The sequence below is a fragment of the Ambystoma mexicanum genome, chromosome 9 (assembly GCF_040938575.1).
Source record: "Ambystoma mexicanum isolate Mex_15411 chromosome 9, UKY_AmexF1_1, whole genome shotgun sequence".
Taxonomy (NCBI): domain Eukaryota; kingdom Metazoa; phylum Chordata; class Amphibia; order Caudata; family Ambystomatidae; genus Ambystoma; species Ambystoma mexicanum.
In genome coordinates, this window is record NC_090931.1 from 338,090,354 (window position 1) to 338,110,655 (window position 20,302).

Below are 20,302 nucleotides of genomic sequence, written 5' to 3' on the forward strand. Positions count from 1 at the left end.
AATGCTAAAGTATAACCCAGATACTGTAAAGTACTAACCTCTGGGATCACAACCATGTTAAGATACCAGGAGTAATTCTTACATTTACTCTTTTTTATTTAAGATACAAATTCAGGACTTTTCTGTGTTTACCACTAGACTACTATCAATTGCAAAACTCGCTAAAGCATCCAAAGCCCTTTGTAGGCCTATTGGAGTCAAATCGAACAAAAAGGATATCATCAGCTTATATTTCCGACCCACCTCCAAGGGACCCATCCATCACATTTGAAACTGATGCACGGTCAGACATATATACATTAAAAAAGGTGAGGACAAGGACACAACCTTACGCCCTTACCCACTTACATTTTTCTTGTTAAAACCCTGTCGTCGTTTACATCTACCGAAAACCTGTTGCTTCTATAAGGTAATGTTATCATATTTAACAGCCCGGTAGCAGCCCCCATGTTGTTAACTTGTGCCACAACAGAGACCGATCTACTCTGTTGAAGGCTGTCGAAATATTCAGGCTAGCAACATATGTAGATGTATTCTTCAACCTTGCAGCGTTGAACTGTAAGACAGTAAAAACAATACAATTCAACAAGGCACCTTGGCCTTTTCGAAAGCCTGTTTGCAAGGGGGTGAGCCCATTTTACAAAATCTTCAAGCAGTAGGGAAGCCAACAATTTCCGATCAGAGATATAGGTCGGTTACCTCTCAGCTCTAATCTTGTCACTTTTTTATAAATTGGATCTATAGTCGCAGATTGCCACAAGAGGGGACGAACCTGCTGGTGAAAAATATGTTTAAATAACACCAAGAGAATATCAGACACATATTGTTTTTAAAACAACATTTGAGATGCCTTCTGGGCTGCTTGCTCTGGAGTTTTTTAAATTCACAATTAAATTCCTGATATCCTGTGTGTCCCAGCTTGGGAACCCCTTTTTATCGACACAAGGCTCAGGGAGACAATTCCCTTCCTCTACACCCAAAAAAAGTTTACTAAAGTGTAGAAGCCATGATTCCTTGGCGATGCCATTTGACTGTAAATTACACTGTCTAATATCATACACATTAAGGGTTCTCCAAATTCGCCTGTTGTCATATTTGGCACACTGAGAGAGTAGTTCTTGATTAATTTTGCTGTAAGTATTAATCATATACGTCTTTAGCCAGATTTTAAATATTAATTTACTGCAATGCAATTTCTGTAAAATGACATTGTCTGGGAGCCTTTTCGACTTAGTAATTTCTCTTTTCCTTCCTCACATTACTTGTTTCTCATCTATGATATTAATATCAAATATTTGCTGAATTGACAGTGATACAGGGCCAGGCTTGCAAACATGTATTATTTCAACCAAATCAATCCCACATTTAAAAAATTCCGAGAAGACCTATGGATGTTTAAAAGGACTGTCTGCCCTTTCACCCCATTTCTCCCATTCCAACTTAGTAAAATTGTTAAAGTTATCAGGAGAGGATATAACTTGAGACATTCTGCTACCTCCATTGTTTAGTCATAGGTTCTTGGCATGCAATCTCCTCAAATTCATATCCTCAGATGGGAGGGATAGAGTCCTCGCCAATTTGGCATGATCACTTTGAGGCTTTGGAAATAAATAAATATTCTGCACAATGAAAATAAGTATCTGACATAAACATGAAATCTACAGTCGATGTAGAACATGGCCCAAAACTGCATAGGTTGATAATTCAGTCACCCTCAATGTTCCTGTTGACCCGTTTGAAATTCCACTTTTTCATGAAACTGGACCATCTAGTGAATCTTATTTCCTTTTAAGCACTGTTCTTTCCCTGGACCATGTCACTGTCCTGATCATTCTCCCAATACAAAAGAAACAATTAAAATCTCCCACACATAACACAGCAGGGCGGACAGTTGTCCTATGCCAATCAGATAAAATTAAATTTAACTAAGATCTCACATTGTTTTGACACATTTTAGCTGGATTGATGTATACATTGATTACCAGACATTTAAATTCCATCTCCGTATTACAGAACATTAACACCCCGACCAAAATAAAATGTATAGGAGTCTTCGCCAATTTCAAAGCCCATTTGGATGTATTTCATATTGCAGTCAAGAGTCTTCCAAATGGATGACCCAATGGCTCCTTCTTAGCTTTCTTCACTGTAGCAGAAAATCCATCCATAATTCAGGTTTCATGCAGCCAATTCTCTTGTGAAAAAGTGATGTCATAAGCGTTTAGGACAGCCCATTCTTCCCGACTCAAAGAACTGTTGAATCCACAAGTGTTCCAGCTTAAAATCTCAGAATCAGTGGAAGACGCCTGGGCAAGCGCTACTCCTTCCTCCCAAGGCACCAGCCATCCAGCTCCATTCCTGGATCTCTTTTGCAAACTTGGGTTTCTCACAGATGAGCCTCCGTCCTGAGCCATCAATTGTACAAGGCAGTACTCAAGGTATGCCCTCCCCCTTATTTACAGCCCAACCTCTATAGCCCCATTTTTGCCTCTCTGAAGCAAAACCGTCATTATTTCTTGGATTAGTATTAGTAAAGGCAGAATCAATTTGAATGTTTTTTTGGGAAAACAACATCATATCCCTTTAAAACGAAATCCTCTTGTGCTTCCAAAACTAGATCTCATACTAATTCTGTATACAAAGAAACAAAATTTTCCTCAAAAAAATTCACATGCAGAAGTAACATGTGCCCATTATCCCTGGTCCATAATCTTGATTAAACCTGGAACACTCTCAACAATATATGAAATTCTACATTTGTAAAGGATACTCTAGTTCATCATTGAACATTGCAGAGATCCTCAAACATAACAGACCATTATAAGATGAATGGCAGGGTTTAACTACACAACCAGAACGCCCTGGAGATTCCAACAGCTTGGGTCCTGCATCAGGAGTAGATTCCACTGGGGCCAATTGCCCCTTTCCTTTTCCTAAATTAACTCTCACACACTGATTTGAGTAACTACCACAGTCTATTACCAATATTGAGTCCAAGCCAATGTCATTAAGAAGGCACTCTTTCGTGGGCTTCAGGCATGATTATTCTGTGGCGTCTGTAGGTTTGACAGGTCAGAACTTTTTTCAGAATCTATCCGATGCAAGAAGTGTTTAATGTCAGCACTGTCAGTAGTTTTCTTCCTATTTTTGTTCTTTGTTTTCTGCAAGCCACATTTCTTCTTTTTGCCTCTGCTGTTAATTGGGACTGTTTGTTTAGGGTCAAATCCCTCCATATCTTGACCAATCATAGATTCCACAAGGTCAATCGTTTGACCATCATCCGCTGTAACCGGTACCAGTTCATGAATGTCTCGCTCCTCAGATCTTGGAACATTAACCTGATCCTTTTTCTCCCTGAGCGTAACTGCTTTCAGGATGTTACGTAGGAACTTAAGTGAACCTCGTTCCATATTCGTGCTCTCCGATAGTTGATTTTTACATGTCTTCAAAGAGGTTTTTGCCACAGATTTGCTTGGGCCCATAGCCTTCAATGGAGGATCCGAGTCCCCTGTTTGAATCTAGGAGCTCAGAACTATAATATCTTCAACTCCATTATTGGCTGCAGTATGGAAAACAGGGGCCTCTTTGGATAAACCTAGTTTTTTCTATCTTTATCAAACATTCTTTTATCTCCAGTAAAGCATTGGAATGTAGTTTGACCTCAGCATTGATGCTGTCGTAAGGTCTAACCAGTGATTGGAGGATTAGATTGTGAACAGAGAATGCACTCCCACTTATGCTCGGGTAGCTTTCATGATCAAATAAGATTCACTTCCCGTTCAATTTTTTTTTTCTATTCTCGAAAAGTCATGAGACCGATTTCAAAGGGATAAGGCGCCGTCACTCTCCAAGTTCGATGGGGCAAATAAACATGGAGTGGAGCTCAAGTCAGTTAGTGGAACTTCAATCCACAAGTAGGTATCACCCACGCTAATGCAGGTGGCCATAATAGAGTTGTCAGCCACCATGCTCCAAATTTATTTTAGGAGAGGGAAATGGAGATAATATTGTTTCACACTTGCCTAGCAGAAACCTGAAGTTTCCTTGGATGCTGGTGAATCTGTGTGGCTGCCCCAAAAAGGGAGACTGGATAAAGCTGGTATGAGTATGTAGGGTGACGCTATTCATGGCTTGGTTTGTGGCACAGCAGAGTTTAAGAAACAAACTGTCTATCCCCAGTGGTGGGCCATTCACTTGTCTTCAGAACTGTGATGAGGAAGATGGACAAAGAAATAATGCATTGAGTAGCTGGAGCATGAAGCAGCTACATCAGAAAACCACTACCAAGATTTAAAATGTTTCAGATTGCTATTGAGGACCTCTTCAATGTTTTGTGCTTTTGATTAAAGAAATTGACATTTCTTGTAATGTCTGCAATTTGATGATAATAGACATATGAAACAGATATGTTAGTTTGGTGGGAAATTATAATATCAGCACAATTGAGACCACTGCTTGAGAGCACTACTGCAGTCAAGTTTTCAATTACTATTACGTGGTTGTCAGCCTCAAGATAGAAGAAAGGCGAGGAGCCAAGAGGAATATGTAGGACACAAATATAGAAATGGGGGGTCCTTGGTATAAATCCCAGCTATCCATTTCTAAATGTTTTTTACTGAATCCAGTCGCTGGCATGTGGGTTTTTGTACACTTAGGGCACCTTGTTGAATGCCAAGCAGAACACTCAATTTGAAATTATTTGCATCTTAGCATTGGTTATCGGTGTATGTTGGTATTTTGATGTCACCAGTAGAATTTCCCAATCGTTTCTGTTACACATAATCCAATGTCCAGAAACCCATAAGCTGCATCTGGTTCCAGTAAAAACCTTTTGGAACTCGTTAACTCCAATTTTCCCCAGAAGGAAAAGTGAAAAGATGAGAATTCTAAATGAAGTAATGCTATCTAGTACTAGAATTCAGTTCGCAATTTCCTGCAGAAATTAGCCCAACACAAGGTGCCATCTGTGATTTCTGGAAGTAAGAGATGTCACTGAGAAGATCACATGGATGGGTGTATTTTCTATACTTGAAGACTATGGGGCTGATTAACAAACAGGTTACCTAGAGTAACAAAGACGTACTCCTGCGAGACACTATTTGATTCACAATTAAGTTACTAGAACTTACTCCTAAAATTGTGTTCTCTTTCCAGAAGTAAGTCAGCGTCGCTCCTGTTGACTTCTTTGTGAATAGTCTTTTATCATGAGTAAATCAGTGGTACTGCTGGTAACTTCTTTGTGAATTGAGTAGTCTCTTTACAGGAGTAAGTCAGAGCCACTCCTGGCTACTTTTTTTGTGAATTGAGTAGTCTCTTTCCAGAAGTAAGTCCCAGACCCTCCTGGTAACTTCTTTGTGAATTGAGTAGTCTCTCTCCAAGTCCAGAGCTAATACTGGTAACGTCTTTGTGCACAAGAACGTTTGATTGTAGGACTGTTCTCTTCTGCGATTTTAATCATCTGCCATTTTACATAATTTAGGAGAAATTTGAGAGGGCAGTAACAAGTACACAATATCCAGGGAAAGGGATGCAACTTCTTTTCACACACATTACTGACCTTGTATTTGTATTTCATTATTTGTATAGCGCGCCTGGCCCAAAGGCATCTGGGCGCTTATCTTGAGGTTACAATGAAGCATATTACAAATTACAGTAAAAGACAGGTCAAGAAGAATACAGGAATATGTACAGTACAACATATACAATGAGAAGCTGTGGATAAATATACAGAAATAGTTTAAGAATATACAAGGTATGTACAATAATGCAAGGTGTCAGCCTAGCAATGGCAACAAGACGGTACAGACTCATACAGATAGAGGGTTGTCTGAAGTAGTGAGCCACAGTTTGGTTTTACGTTTGAATGAGTGGAAGGAGGGTTCCGATCTAAGGGGGTTGGGCAGAGTATTCGACAGTTTGGTGCCTAGTACCGAGAAGCTAGTCCCACCCGCTGTCTGTAGTTAAGGGTCACAAACCCCATATGCTGAAGGGGTTGAGTGGCACCACGATGCATTGTTTTGATGTCCTATTGTTTTCCAGGTCTGCAAGGAACACTGGAACAGATGAACCACAAGTTGGAGCGATGCCAGCGAGCAGTGCGCCTCCATCTGGACCAGCGGAGAATGGCTTTCCCCAGATTCTTCTTCCTGTCCCTGGAGGATACCCTGAATGTTGTGTGCTATGGTAAAGTATACACATTTCTTCATTTAGTCATTACATCCCTCAAAGATATTGATGCGGTCCTGCGAGCATCTGAGTTAAGGTCAAACTGGAGCTTTCATTTTGAAAACGAGACTATGTTGATTATTGATAGGTTAACATGTTACTAGGGTGCTTTTAATGAAGCAGCGAAGGGTCCTATATGACCTTGAAAGCTGCAAGAAAAAACGAGCTAGCATTAAACAGTTAATCTCTGTGTGGTCACGAGTTCGACTTTATTTTAACCGTGAAACAAAACAGGCATACATTATTGGAAAATATTTTACATATTGTAATGTGGGAAACCAAATATCCCTGTTAGCGCGTTTCCTATATTGGCACGTGCAAGTGGGCCCCCTCTGTTTTTCCTCTGAGCATTAATGCACCCCAGCTGATCCTGTCAGTGGAACTTATATTCAAGTTGACATTATCTCTGGCAATTGAATGCGGATCACGCCTGCAATGTCCTTTCCCAGGAGACGTCTTTCCGTGTATTCATTCGGTATCTCCCGCTCTTACTGCTTGTATCTGCCGATTGAACAAGCACTCTTAGTAACGATTGCGTATTATCGGACAGCTGTGCAAAATGCCATAAACGAACCCTGTTTCCACCAGCTGTCCAGCACAGGGCACAGGGGCCACCTGATGAGCACAATGGCGCCAATTCAAAACCGTGAAAAGCAAATGAGTAATTTACATTACGTGCATCATATGCCTTGCTCCAAAGTGTAAAATACGCACATTTTCAGATATGGTTATATATCCATGGTTTACGACATAAATTACCCCTTCGTAATTTGCCCATAGGAAAGTAAGTGGCTCATAAAATCAAAACCAGCCTTTCTACAATAGGCAGTGCTGCACAGCCTGGGGCCTTACACATGGCCGAGTGTAACAGGGAAACATCCAGTGCTTCTTCCATACTTATTCAAAAGTATCCTCCTTTAAATGAGAGATAAGGTACACATTTAGGACAAAATAGTAAAAGTATCCACCCACTTTTCTTGACAAATTTCCAGCTAAAGGTAACCACTTACTCTTCTTCCGCGGAACATAGTAGTAAATGTAGTGCTTCTCTTTTCAGAACCCATTTTCACACCTATCAGTAACTTACGTGTGTGCATGTGTTAAATACTCATCCACAGCATACATCAAACACCAGTAAAACTTTTGCGTGGGCAATTTTCGCTTCCATTTTGTGTGTGCATTTTGCGAGCTTTCGGGATGGATGCTAGCTGAGTACATTCTTGAGTAACTCAAATGAACAGCTAGCTAGAAACCTCTGTACTAATTGCTACCCTTTTGTGGTATCTTGATTGCATGTTCATCTCTATGATTACTGTGATTATAATTGCTTGTTAAAACGGCTAACCAAATCCAAGGGCCCCCATCAGCGGTTTCCCCTGGCAAGGGTCACTGGTGATCAGTTCTTATGCCTTTATCTACATTTACCCCAACACATTGCCCGCCATGGCCTTTTTCCATCCCTCATGTATATACGCATTGTCTGAATGGTCTCTCAAGCGAGCGATCAAGTCGCAAGAATAAGGAACCTGTTTGTCAAGGTGTCTCAAGCGAGCGATCAAGTCGCAAGAATAAGGAACCTGTTTGTCAAGGTGTCTCAAGCGAGCGATCAAGTCGCAAGAATAAGGAACCTGTTTGTCAAGGTGTCTCAAGCGAGCGATCAAGTCGCAAGAATAAGGAACCTGTTTGTCAAGGTGTCTCAAGCGAGCGATCAAGTCGCAAGAATAAGGAACGTGTTTGTCAAGGTGTGACATAACCTCGACTTGGCACTCTCGGGGCCTCATTGCGAGCTTGTGTTATCAAACTCCCTTGCTGCCACCACACATGTGGAGCACGGCAAGGGTCCACGTTGATTCAGAGTCACGCAGACTGTCTGGTTATTCCCCATTCAGGAGTCTCATTTGGGTCAATTGGCGTCCATCACAGTACTTTCCTCTACTGAAATGCTGGTGGGTTTTCTGTGTTTTGGTGGAAACCCCATAATTAGGCAGAGTGGTGAAGCAGGTGGCATCTCCAAATAATGCCTGTTTTACAAGTGCTTCCAAACTTGTAATGGCAGCCTGGACGTTTTAGAAGAAATCCCACATCATGTCATTGATGATATTAAGGGTGTTATTGACAATGTAATTGCCTCACAGATGGGAGATGGATGGTTGCACCTTGCCCTCACTCTTTTTCTCTGGTTCCATTCGTCTATTGACTGAGGATTGTGTGCCTAGAGCTGGAGTGATTCACAGAGCCGTGTATTTGGGCTCCCAAATTATCACAGATGCATCATTCTAAGGAGGGCATGCAAAAGAAGACCAAAAAGTGGAGCTTCTGATTTAATTGAATGGAGAACTTAAGAGGTGCGAATAAAAGGAATTATTAAGTGGGAATGTTGGCAGCAGAGCTACCTGCAAACCAACATGTTAGGAGTGCATGAGACTGTGGCCAGGCCCATATGGATTGTGTAGTTCTTCAATTAAGTTGATGGTAGGGGTATTCTAACTCAGGATAGTATGTCCTGGCCACTCAGATTGCTGGAGTGTGTATTTTTGCAGAGCTTATTGCGCCACAGTCCTGAGCAATCAGATGGTCTATTTTTTTGGGTGTATCTTATGTGTCCTCTTCCAACAGCAGGGGTTCTGCTTCTTCCTGTGTCTTCTTCCCTTGCTGTCTCTGGCAGCTCTGCTCCCCTCTACCATGGTTGGACTAGACATTGGTACCTTAATTTGTAAAAGAGCCCCCTTTCATTTTCTATGGTTGACATACATTTTTTCTAAATGAGGCAAACCTTTTCGTGCTTCAAGAAAATTGAAATCACACAAAACAACTTTCCCTCGTCAAAAGTAAAGCACCGTAGTGTACAGTCTGGGTACTTATGACCTTCAAGAGCCCTGTAGCGTACTATTCCAGAAATAGAAGCCACCAGGGACCTCAAGAAAGGCACACACACACACACACATGATTTAGGGCCTCATCACGAGATTGGCGGTATCCCGGCGCTAATTGCGCCGGAATACCGCCAACGCATATACCGTTACCGCTACTCGGTCCGGCCCTATTATTGCCGGATCATGAGTAGTGGTTAAATTGGTAAATCCCCATTCCCCATTGGGCCCAATGGGCCCAATAGGGTTATGGTGGTGCTATTAGCGCCGGCGCAAATAGCGCTGCGCCATTAGCGCCAAAAACTGCCCAAAAATTGAGATTTTTACCTCCAGCTTAAAACTCCCATTTTCAGCCTGACTCATGATAGGGCCAGCCCTTAAATGTGACGGTAATAGCGTTACCGCCGCATTTAAGGGCTACCTCCCAACTCGTGACTAGGCCATTAAACTGTTATGGAGGTTGATAAAGCTATATTAAGACACTGAAAAGGCAGCCAACCTATTGCTCCTAGTACTTGATTTGTGGGTTGAACACTGCTTGATAGTGAACCACTGCATTGCAAAAATCTGCCATCTCAATATTTTCCCATTTAATTGACATCTGATTAAGCCGTAGGAAATTGGATATATTTGTTTTGGTGTATTTCAAAACATGTGACCTCTTAGGGGAGATGAGGGGAAAGGAACCATTAACTTTGTCTTATGCTCTTGACTCCTCTTCCTATCTGCCATGGAGCACCATCTGATTGCTCATTATTACTTCCTTATTAACTATTGCAATTCAGTATTCAACACCCACCTGCCCCCCCCCCCCCGCCTATGAACTAGCCTGCAAATAGCTGGATGACAAAATGATTCCTTTTGGCAAGTTATCTGCCTGTTCTTCAATTCCTCGTGACCTCTCATGTGGAAGACCTTGCCTTCTTGCTCCGTAACATTTCCCGCCGTTTGTCCAACTCACACTTCTTTCCTACCTCGCTGTGTGTAATCATTACTTTCTGCTTATAAACCTAAATACATCCCACCCTCGCTGTATCCCTCCTCGCTTCAATCCACTCTGCATGTCTCCTCCTGACTGGCTCTCTCGCTCTCTAGCTCCTTCCCACCCCTCCATAGCAGAGTCAACAATACGGTGAGGACTTTATATGAGAGATCAGCTCTTTGATCCATTGCAGAACACAATCAGTGTCAAACTCTTGATGCTGTTATCTGAATGCACTATAGTGTCGTCCATTTTATCCATCAATCTAGAGATCTTTGGGAAAGCTGATGGGAGGATCTCCTAACCCCCGACCCCACCAGCTGAACTGGTTTAAGAGCAGTTCTGCTCAGATTCATCATCCGGTTGGTGCACAGCATTTAGGACGGATTCAGTAACCTGTCCACATCTTTGCTCAATTAAATGTGGACATTTAGATATATATTGTGACTGGTCACAGGCTGGCAAAGTTCCCGTCTCATCACATGCCAACATTGCAACGTTTTGGGCTTCTTAATATATAACCAAAATAGGCACTGTTATGTCCTTGATTCCCGTCCGATGCGTCGGCGGGGAATCAGGAAGGTGGGCCCAGGCTGCAGGGCCACGCTGCGCAGCTCCAACAGGAGCAATAAGGACACGGACGCTCGTGCGTTGCTGTCCTGCCCCGGAACTGCTCCCGTGGAGCGGGGGCGGGGCTTTTATTGTAAACGCCTTGCGTCACCGCGTAGCGGGATGTAAGGCGGATGTAACATTCCTCCTTTATTTTAAACAAAACATTAACACGTAAACATTACTTTGGCAAATTGTTCTAACTAAGGAACTGTGTAGTCTCTCGAGTGGGTATGCTACCACTCATAGTCTCTGAGTCTGGCCGGAGGCCGGGGCGCAGTTCTTAAGTTATATCATCCACCCCTGGGTGCGAATCCCGGGGTCCCCTCGGGTTGCTCACCTTCATCGTTCGGCTCACCCAGTCCTGGTTCACTCGGCTATTCCTCCACTCTGTCGTCCATGGTCGCTTCGCCTTCCAGGTGTTCATGTGCCTCCCCCATGGGTGGGTCCTCTTCATCCTCCGGTTGCGGCTCGCCGTCTGTCCAAAGATCCTTTGGTACTGCCTTGAACCAAGACGCATTTCTCGTTACTTGTCTTTGTCCCCTTCTGGACGTTATCATAGTGCCATGCCTCTGGCTTGTAGTCCATGGGACAGTGCCATATTGGGTGTCTAATTTAGATTTTGATGGGTTTCTCACCATGACCACTTGATCACCAACTCGGTGGTGGGATCGCTTGGCATTCCTTTTGTTACTCGTATGGGCATTTGCCAAAGTCCTCCTTAGTTTGGTGCGTTCACGGTCATGCGTGTCTGTGCTCCTGCTCGGATGGTGCGGGATGGATGAATTGATGATTGTCCCATACATCATGTCCACCGGCGGTATTCCCGTTGTGCTGTGGGATGTTACCCTGTAGTTCCTCAGAAATCTGTATAAGTCGACTCTCCAGGGGCTTGCGTTGACGCGCGACAGGCGCAAAACTTTGTTCACTGTTCGCATGAAGCGTTCAACATCGCCATTGGCCTGTGGCCATCTCGGCATTATGCGGTGGTAGTGGATGTTGAGTTCCGTGAGGTATTTGTTGAATTCCTCTCCTTGGAACGGTGGGCCGTTGTCACTCCTAATCCTCCTTGGAAGGCCATGCGTTTCAAACATTTTCTCGATTGCGGGTATGACCACCTCTGCTGCTGTGGAGTTGACGATTTCCACCTTAGGGTACCTGGAGTAGTCGTTGATCGCCACCAAAAGGTATGTGCCTTCCTGTACCTGGCAGAAGTCTATGCTGATGGCGACCTATCTAGCAGATCCTCACTCTGCTGAAAGGATGGGCTCTGGATTGGGCGGCGCCCCTGTTATTTGGCATTGGAGGCAGGTGTTGACCAGCTGCTCGACTTTCCCGTCGATGTGGGGGAACCAGACGCGGTGCCTTATCCGTGCCTTGGTTCTTACCATCCCCTGGTGTCCTTCGTGTGCCAGTGCAACTACTCTGTCCTGTAGGCTTGCAGGGATGACAATCAGGGTCCCTCGTAGGGTTAACCCCTCTTCTGTGATGGATAGGTCTTGTCTGACTGTGAAGATTCCCGTGAGGAATTCTTTGGCCTCCCCTGTTCTGTTGTGGATGTTTCATAGGAAAGACTTCCAGTCTCCTGATATGATCATGTCCTTCACCAGATCACAGCATGGGTCGTTTTGTGTGGCCACTACGATGTCTCCTATTCTGATGGCTCTTGGCTTCATTGTGTGTATCACCTAGCAAATGTGTTCCTCCATTTCTTCAGCCACATGTATTTCCCCCGGTGTTGCCGCTCTAGGGTGTCTGGACAAGAAATCTGCCGGGTTACCACTGCCCTGCTGATAGGCTAGCTCTAAGTCATATTGTTGTAGATGTAACAGCCACTTTGCAATTCTGGCAGGGGGGTATGATGACGTGCCTGTGAATATCGGGAGTAATGGTTTGTGGACCGTATAGGTCTTGAATTTCCGGCCATATAGATATAGATGAAAATGGCGGCAGCCCCACAGTACTGCAATCGCTTCTTTTTTGATATGTGAATATCGTTGCTCCGTCGGTGTGAGCGCGCGGGATGCATAGGCAATCGGCATTGCTTCTCCTGTGTTGGCCACCTGTATGAGGATGGCTCCTAGACCCACGGGGCTGGCGTCAACATACAGTTTGGTTGACCGTGGAGGGTCATAATATGCCATGGTGTTGTCTGCCGAGAGTGATGCCTTGATGTGTTCGAATGCTTCTTGGCCCCCAAACCCATTTCGTGCTGGCTTTCATGAGTTCTCGTAGGGGTTCTGATAGTGTGGCCAGGTTCGGAATGAACCTTCCGCAGTAGGTGGCCATAACTAGGAAACTGCAAACCTCAGTCGGTGTGGTGGGGGGTGAGGCAGCTTGGATGTCCGCTACTTTTTGGGGGTCTGCCAAAATGCCTGCACTGTTAAAGGTGTAGTCGAAGAAAGAGATCTCCTCCTTTAGGAACTCGCATTTCTCTTTGTGGATTGTCAGCCCAGCACTCTCTAGCCTGCTGTGTAGCATGTGGAGCCTTCGTACGTGTTCTTCTCTATTTTCTGCATGAATAAGAATGTCATCACTGGCGTTTAAAACCCCTGGAATGTCGCGTATCACCTCCTGGATGGTTTGCTGAAAAACTTCGGCCGCCAATGAAATTCCGAATCTGAGCCGCTTGTATCTGCGTAGGCCAATATGAGTGGAGAACGTTGTGATGTACTGGGAATCCCGGTGTAGTTTCAATTGGTGATATCCGGCGTTCAGGTCAACCTTTGAGAATATCTTGGATCCTGTGAGGTCTGCTACTATTTCATCGAGGGTCGGGGTAATGTGATGCTCCCGTTTTATTGCTGTGTTGGGGAGGCACATATCAATACATATTCTCACTTTCCCAGGTTGTTTGGGCTTCTTGGTGACTGCCATGGGTGACACCTATGGCGTAGGCCCAGTTACTTCCTCGATGATGCCCTCTTTTTCAAGTGCCCTGAGCTCCTTTTCCACCTGGTTTCATATGTGAAATGGCGTTCTTCAGTGTCGCACTGCTCGCAGCTGGACAGACTCATCGATGTGCAGCTTGATTGACTTCCCCTTTAGGCACCCAATCCGTTTGAGGAGGTTCCGGTATCTCTTGAGAATGTTGTCGACGTCTTATGAGTCTGTTACTTCGCATATGAACCTTATCAGCCCCAGGTCCTCTGCTGCATCACCACCCAGGAGGCACTCTATGCCTGCGTTCACTGCGTAGATTTTGTACTGCAGTGATTTTTTACCTTTGCTGAGTGTGGTTCGAAATCTGCCTACTAGGGGCAGTGGGGTTTTGCACCCATATGCAAACAGTAACGTGTCCGTCGATTTTAGGGCTGGTTGGGGCCCTAGTTTTCTGAATGCAGTCAGCGGCATGAAGTTGACAGACACTCCCATGTCTATAGACATTTGCGTGTCTTGCCCTTGGATCGCCGCTACTTGGCATTTTCGCCTTCGCACTCTCTTTTTGGGTGTTGTGCTTCCGTAGTTCAGTGCTGAGATTAGGTATACTTTCTTTCCTTTCTTCCATTGGTCGTTTGCAGCTTCTTGCTGTTTTTGTGTCACATCATCTCCTTCCTCCTCGGTTGACGAATTTGTGGTTTCGACGCGGCAGGCACTGGCCTGTTTCTTTTTCTTTCCCGCATTTATGTCCTGGGGTGTTTGTGGTTGTTGATGTGGCACCGCTGACGATCTGCACACTTTTGCGTAATGGTCTTTTCTGCTCCATGACCCGCATTTGGTACCCTGGACTGGGCAGTTGCGTCGTCTGTGGTGAGGTCCTCCGCACCACCCACATTCCATGGGCCCTGGTGTTCTCTGTTGCCATCTGGGGTGCGTGCTGTTTCAACTGGCATCATCCCTCGCATATTGGCGATGTGTGATTTGGGCCATGGTTGCCGTGGTAAGAACCGGCTGGAGTTTCTGTAGGGTTGTGCCCATGTATGCCGCCCTGGCATGTGCCAACTCCCTCTGGCGGCCAAGTTCCAGGATCATGTTCAGGGATATTCCTTTTTCGCTTAGCACCATCCTCCTTAGCTTCTCTGAGTGTATCCCATTTATGAGTTGTCGTCGGATCTGCTTTTCGGTGTCCGTGAATTCACATGATTTCACGAGTTTCCAGAGCCTGGTGTGAAAGGCATCCAGTGTCTCGTCTTCCATCTGGATGGTGGTGCAGAATATAAATGTTTCATAGTCTAGATTGAGCTGGGGCATGAAGTGGGCCATCAGGGCATCCTTCGTCTGTTGGTAAATGCCGAGGCCGTCCGTGATCGCCAGCTAATTGAAAATGCATAGGACCTCGTCCCGAACATTCAGTAGGAGGTGCAACCTCATGATGTGGTAATGTCTTTGCACTCCATGGCCATCTCAAATTTTTGTATCCACAGTTTGCCATCGTGGGCCAACCGATTATGGGTCAAAGGGTTTGAGTGCGATGGTTGACCCCCCCTTGTGGGCGTGTCTGCGGCGTGGATGGTGACAGGTTGGTGGCTATTCTGGAGGGCGTGCGGGGCCTAGGAGCGGACGTGCCTGTTGCCATGTTTTATTTTAATTTTTTTGAAAATGTGCCTGTCGGTGCACACTAGTGGCAAATGTTTTCTCACCTTGGAGTGTAGTTGGTGAGTCTTGTTGGTATCTCCATTATGCGTCCACCTGTTTGTCCCAAGGATCCTTTTCCACCCATGTTCCGCCTGTTGTCCAGTTTGGAAAGGTCTGCCCAATGGTGTATGGCCACCCAGTGCCAGCTTCCCATACACAGTTATGGGCAAAAGTCAAAGGCAAGCCCAGTGTGTGCTGCATGGATTTGCTTCAGCTGATTTATTAGCACGTGAGAGGAAAAGAAAAAAAATCTTTTTTTTCAGGTGGGGGTTTGGGTGCCCCCACAGTGGTTTCCAAAAATTACGCCCTTGCTAGGGGCTTTGTGTGCTTGGCGGCGGCGTTGTACATGCCGTTCTATTCGCTTTCTCATCTACAGTGTTATGTCCCTGATTCCCGTCCGATGCGTCGGCTGGGAATCAGGAAGGTGGGCCCAGGCTGCAGGGCCCAGCTGCGCAGCTCCAACAGGAGCAATAAGGACACGGACGCTCGTGCGTTGCTGTCCTGCCCCGGAACTGATCCCGCGGAGCGGGGGCTGAGCTTTTATTGTAAACGCTTTGCGTCACTGTGTAGCGGGACGCAAGGCTGATGTAACAGGCACCAGAAGGCTTTTGTTTGTAACGAGTGCATAAATAGTACATCTTCAGAGTGTTATATCGACCTAATATAAGGATCTACCTTGAGTAAAAATGAAGTATAGAAACCGTATGGGAAAATATAATTCTTTTATTTGTAGCAGTTGATCCGTTTCTGTATTTTGAAACAGTGGATTTCTGAGACACCTCTATCTGACCCGAGCCATGTGCATCATTTCCCAATTCCTCTTTCCCTGCTCTTCATATGCAGTTGTTGGGATTTAGCGAAGCACTGAACACCTGATTCAGCAATACGAAAGAGTGCAAAATGACTACCGCTGCATGAACAGTCAAATAGAGGTGCAGCAACACAAGTCGTTTAACCTGCTGCTTAGTACTGAGAAGCTCCTTGCTCTGTACTTCTTCCTTGCAGTTCAAGGCCATTAGACACTGCCTAAGTGTACCTGTGCTGCAGTGTGGTTTCTTTGTTATCCAGTTCCTATTACGTAGTATCGATTTATCTTACTGGAGATCACGTACTCTGTGTTGTTGTAAGTCGTGTTTTTGTTTTCGGCCATTGTGTTGAAGAAGACAGTGGTCATTACCGCCGCATTTAAGGGTCCGCCCAAACATGGGTCTGCCGTGTTTACCCCAGGTCAGAGCTGGGGGTAAACGCGCCCGAAAAATTCCCATTTTCGGGCGCAAATTGCAAGCGCTAATTGTGCTGGAAATTCCCCATTGGGTCCAATGGACCCAATGGGGAATGGGGAATTACAGTTACCGCCCAACCCTTGATCCGCCATTAATAGCGCCGGACCGGTTGGCGGTAACGGTTGGCGGTAACGCTATTAGCACAGGCGGTAACCCAGAGTAATACCAGTAGGATACCACCCAACTCGTGATGAGGCCCAGTCTGTGAAAGACTGTTGTGCTTCAGTGTACATTCCACAGATTCTATGGATTTCAACCATGGTACATTGAGGCAATAGAACCCAGGGGGGAGGGCATTACTGGTCGGTTAATTACCCGACTGGTATTGCCCCCTCAGAGGGTTCTTTTGCTATTGATGCCCTGGAATTTTGTACCACGGTACTAATAGTATTTTTTCTCGAGTTGAGAAACTGTGTGTAAAACATTTCTCAACTCGACCAAAAAAATGTCTGCCATTGATTGGGGAGAAGGGACTATATATATAGTCCCTTCTCCCTTTCCATGGCAGTCATTAAAAAGTTATACAAAAAAAGTAAACAAACAAAATGCCCACCATGGAATGGGCAGACGGATCTACATGTAGACCTTTGTCCCTTTCCATGGTGCCCATTAAAAAGATATTAAAAAAAGGAAACAAACAAAAATGGCTGCAATGTAACTAGTCCCTTCTCCCTTTCCATGGCGGCTAATCGTGCGGCGGCAAGTGAGGGATAGAGCAGATAAGTGGGGTTGCGGTAGGGAGGGGTATAGATATGTGGAAACGGGGCTAGGTGCGAGGAGGAGGGGCAGTGGACAGGGGGAGCTCACTTACCTTTGTTCTCGGCAAGGGAGATGGCAGCTTCCTGCGCTGACGAGGCTCAGAGCAGGGTCTTTCGCTGTGTGGTAGGGATCCCGTTCTTAGCCTTCTCATTGGCTGGGAGGCCACCACACCCCCTCGCCAGGTACTAATACATAGGAAATCACCTGTCACACAGACAGAGGCATTATTTGCCCCCAGTTTACTCATGTCATTGACCAGAATTACTTAATGCCATTACCCTTTTTTAGCTTTGGCTACTAAAAGTGCCACATATGAGCCAAAGCTATTACATTGGTGTACAGATAGTAAGGAAATCGGTGTTGAGAGACACACAGCTTGTGGATGTTGTTTGGCTTTTTACCCACCCACTGACTGCCCATAGGCATGAAAATCCCTATGGTCGTTTTGATGCACTACCTTCTGAAAACATCCTCATGGGATGTCTTTGAGCAAGCTCTATCACATACTAACATCAAACATTTTTGTGTAGTGCCTGGCAGTGTTATTTCTAAGCAGTTTTATGTGAGTTAATGGCTTAGTCATAACTCCAAATGAGCTCTGGATGTAATAAAACATGTCTTAACCTAGGGTGCCTTCAGCTACTTGATTTATAAACAATATTTGCATGCTCACATATGTAACTTGCAGGAATGTCCTGTTCAAAATAAACCCCAAGTTTTGGTTTTTGTATAGCTATTAGGCATATTGAAGGCACTGACATTACATTCCCATGTAGGCACTCCATTTTCCATCTGTTGCCATATTATGGGCAGACAGTACCATTATGGCAGTGCCTAGCAAAGACCTATCCCCTGCCAACACAAAAGATAAAAATGTTGGCTCTTCCAATGCTTGTTATAATAAAGGTTGACATTTACCAGAAGTAGTGTAATTCTTCTATTGTTAATAAAGGTGGAAAGTGACTACAGTCACATCTTAATCCTTCTTCTCCAAACTACTCTCACTCCATCCTCTGCATTCCGATTCTACTCTCTCAAGCTTCTAAGCTCTTAACAAGCTCTATTTACTGACTATAAACAAAAGCTTAGATACAACAAATCTCGTTCCCCCTAGAACGTGGATGAAAAATACGTGAATTAAATTATTACCCTATGTCCTGGCAGCAACGCCATACTTCTACACGCAAACCTCTGATCACATTTTACTTTGGACATTTCTGCACACCTTTTGATTTTGTTTCTAAAATGTTCAGCATCACACGCCACAGCCTTTCATCTCCTCAGCCATCCAGTTGTCATCAATGTATTGGGCCTACAGCCACTCTCTCAAAATCTCAAATGGTGTACCCAGTTACTCCATGAGGTGTAACTCTGTATTGGAAAACCCTCCTCATCAACTCCTCTCAACAGTTTTCATTACCACTAATTGACATTCTTATTCCATCCATGATTGTCCTATTGAACTGTCGAGAAATATCCTTTAGACTCCAAATAATCCACAGAAACAAAAATGAAGTGCACAGTATGTAGAAAGACAGCTTTTTTATTGCAATGCAGAACGGATGGGAGGTGCACAAATCAGGAAACCAAAACCCAAAAGACCCTTGGCCTGCCCACATTTGGCTTCAATATGTATAGACAAAAACCACATCATTTTAATATATTCAAATTTGTAAAAGAAACATTTCAGATTACCCTGTAAAAATACACCCCTCTCTCCCTACTGGCTCTGGCCAGGGTTTCACCTAAATGATGACATACACAATTCTACATTATTGGTCAGCACCTGTAGCTGACATCATAAGAACAACCCTTAATGATGTTTTAGAACATCCCCTAGGAAATGACATAACTTGTCACATGTCATCCTGACAATATCACCATTCAGATGAACCAATCACTATTAGTGAGATTAGCCAAATCAGCGACCTGTTGCAAGATCTACTTGACACTTCTAGTATCTGTTCCCATGACGTCCGCTAATTGGTCACCCAGATGGTTATCATGTCTTGCTGTTCCTGACAGTAACATATTTGTGCTATATCACATTGAAACATTAGCTTTGTATTCTGTGGGACTAACTTGGGACTGAAACTTTTTATCTTACAGTGAAGGTTTTATGAAAAAAAGTGTCTGCATGTAGCCAGACTGTGGGGCACAATTACTGAGATTTTCTGTATTAACAAGCTATTCTATCTATGTGTGCAGTGACTCAGAGGCCCACCAGGGGGCAGTAGCACTTCAGGCCTGCTTCAGTATTTTGGCAGAATCTTATTCAGCTTGTGGTCTTGTTTTCTTTATTACTACAGGTCTCTAGCAACAAATGTATTTTACTTCTTCCTACTGTTCTTACTGTTCAGGACTCATTACCTTTCAACATGTTCAGTTTTCTTGTGGACAGTTCTATGAGAAAGGATGGCAAATTCTGCTTCTTGCAACATTGAGGACATGACTAATGTTGGCACTGGTTTGCATCCTGAAACAAGAGAGTGGTGCCCCAAGACAGGACACTCCCGTCCCCTGCACACCGTTATACTGTAAACACAGCTATGCTTACTGTTTTACATCCTATCATTGTAACTGTGTGGCTTAGCTCTCTTTGAATGCAACAGGATTTTCAGGCCTCATTTGAAGTGAGCATGGCATTTAGATAAATGGCACAAAATTGAACTGTAGAGGAGCAGGTGAACACCTTCTCTGTGATCTCTGCCCCCTTAGCACCACCACAGTTGAATGACAGACAAAGAGCCACAATTGGGAATCCATGCATGAATCCTTGCAATATTCCTCTACCACATCGAGAATATGAGAGACGATATGCACTCAGGCAACCATTTAGAGGTTATTCACTTCAAGCTGACATAGTGGAGGAAAGCTACCTAGAAGGATGCCTTTTGCAGAGCTGTCGAAATTCAGCCATAAACAGAATGGATGTACGTTAAAGACAAAGTCTGACGACAACAAAAGAATGTCATAAGAAAGCTATAAGAACCTGTGCT

At 44.4% G+C, this 20,302-nt stretch overlaps 1 protein-coding gene across 1 annotated transcript in view; it reads left to right on the forward strand.

Annotated features, from left to right (window-relative positions):
• LOC138487325 (uncharacterized) overlaps positions 1–20,302 on the forward strand; it is a 2,513,852-nt gene that overhangs the window by 850,111 nt on the left and 1,643,439 nt on the right. The window contains exon 34 of the mRNA XM_069613924.1: positions 6,040–6,183. Within this exon, the coding sequence (XP_069470025.1) occupies positions 6,040–6,183 (144 nt within the window). The remainder of the gene's footprint in view (positions 1–6,039; positions 6,184–20,302) is intronic.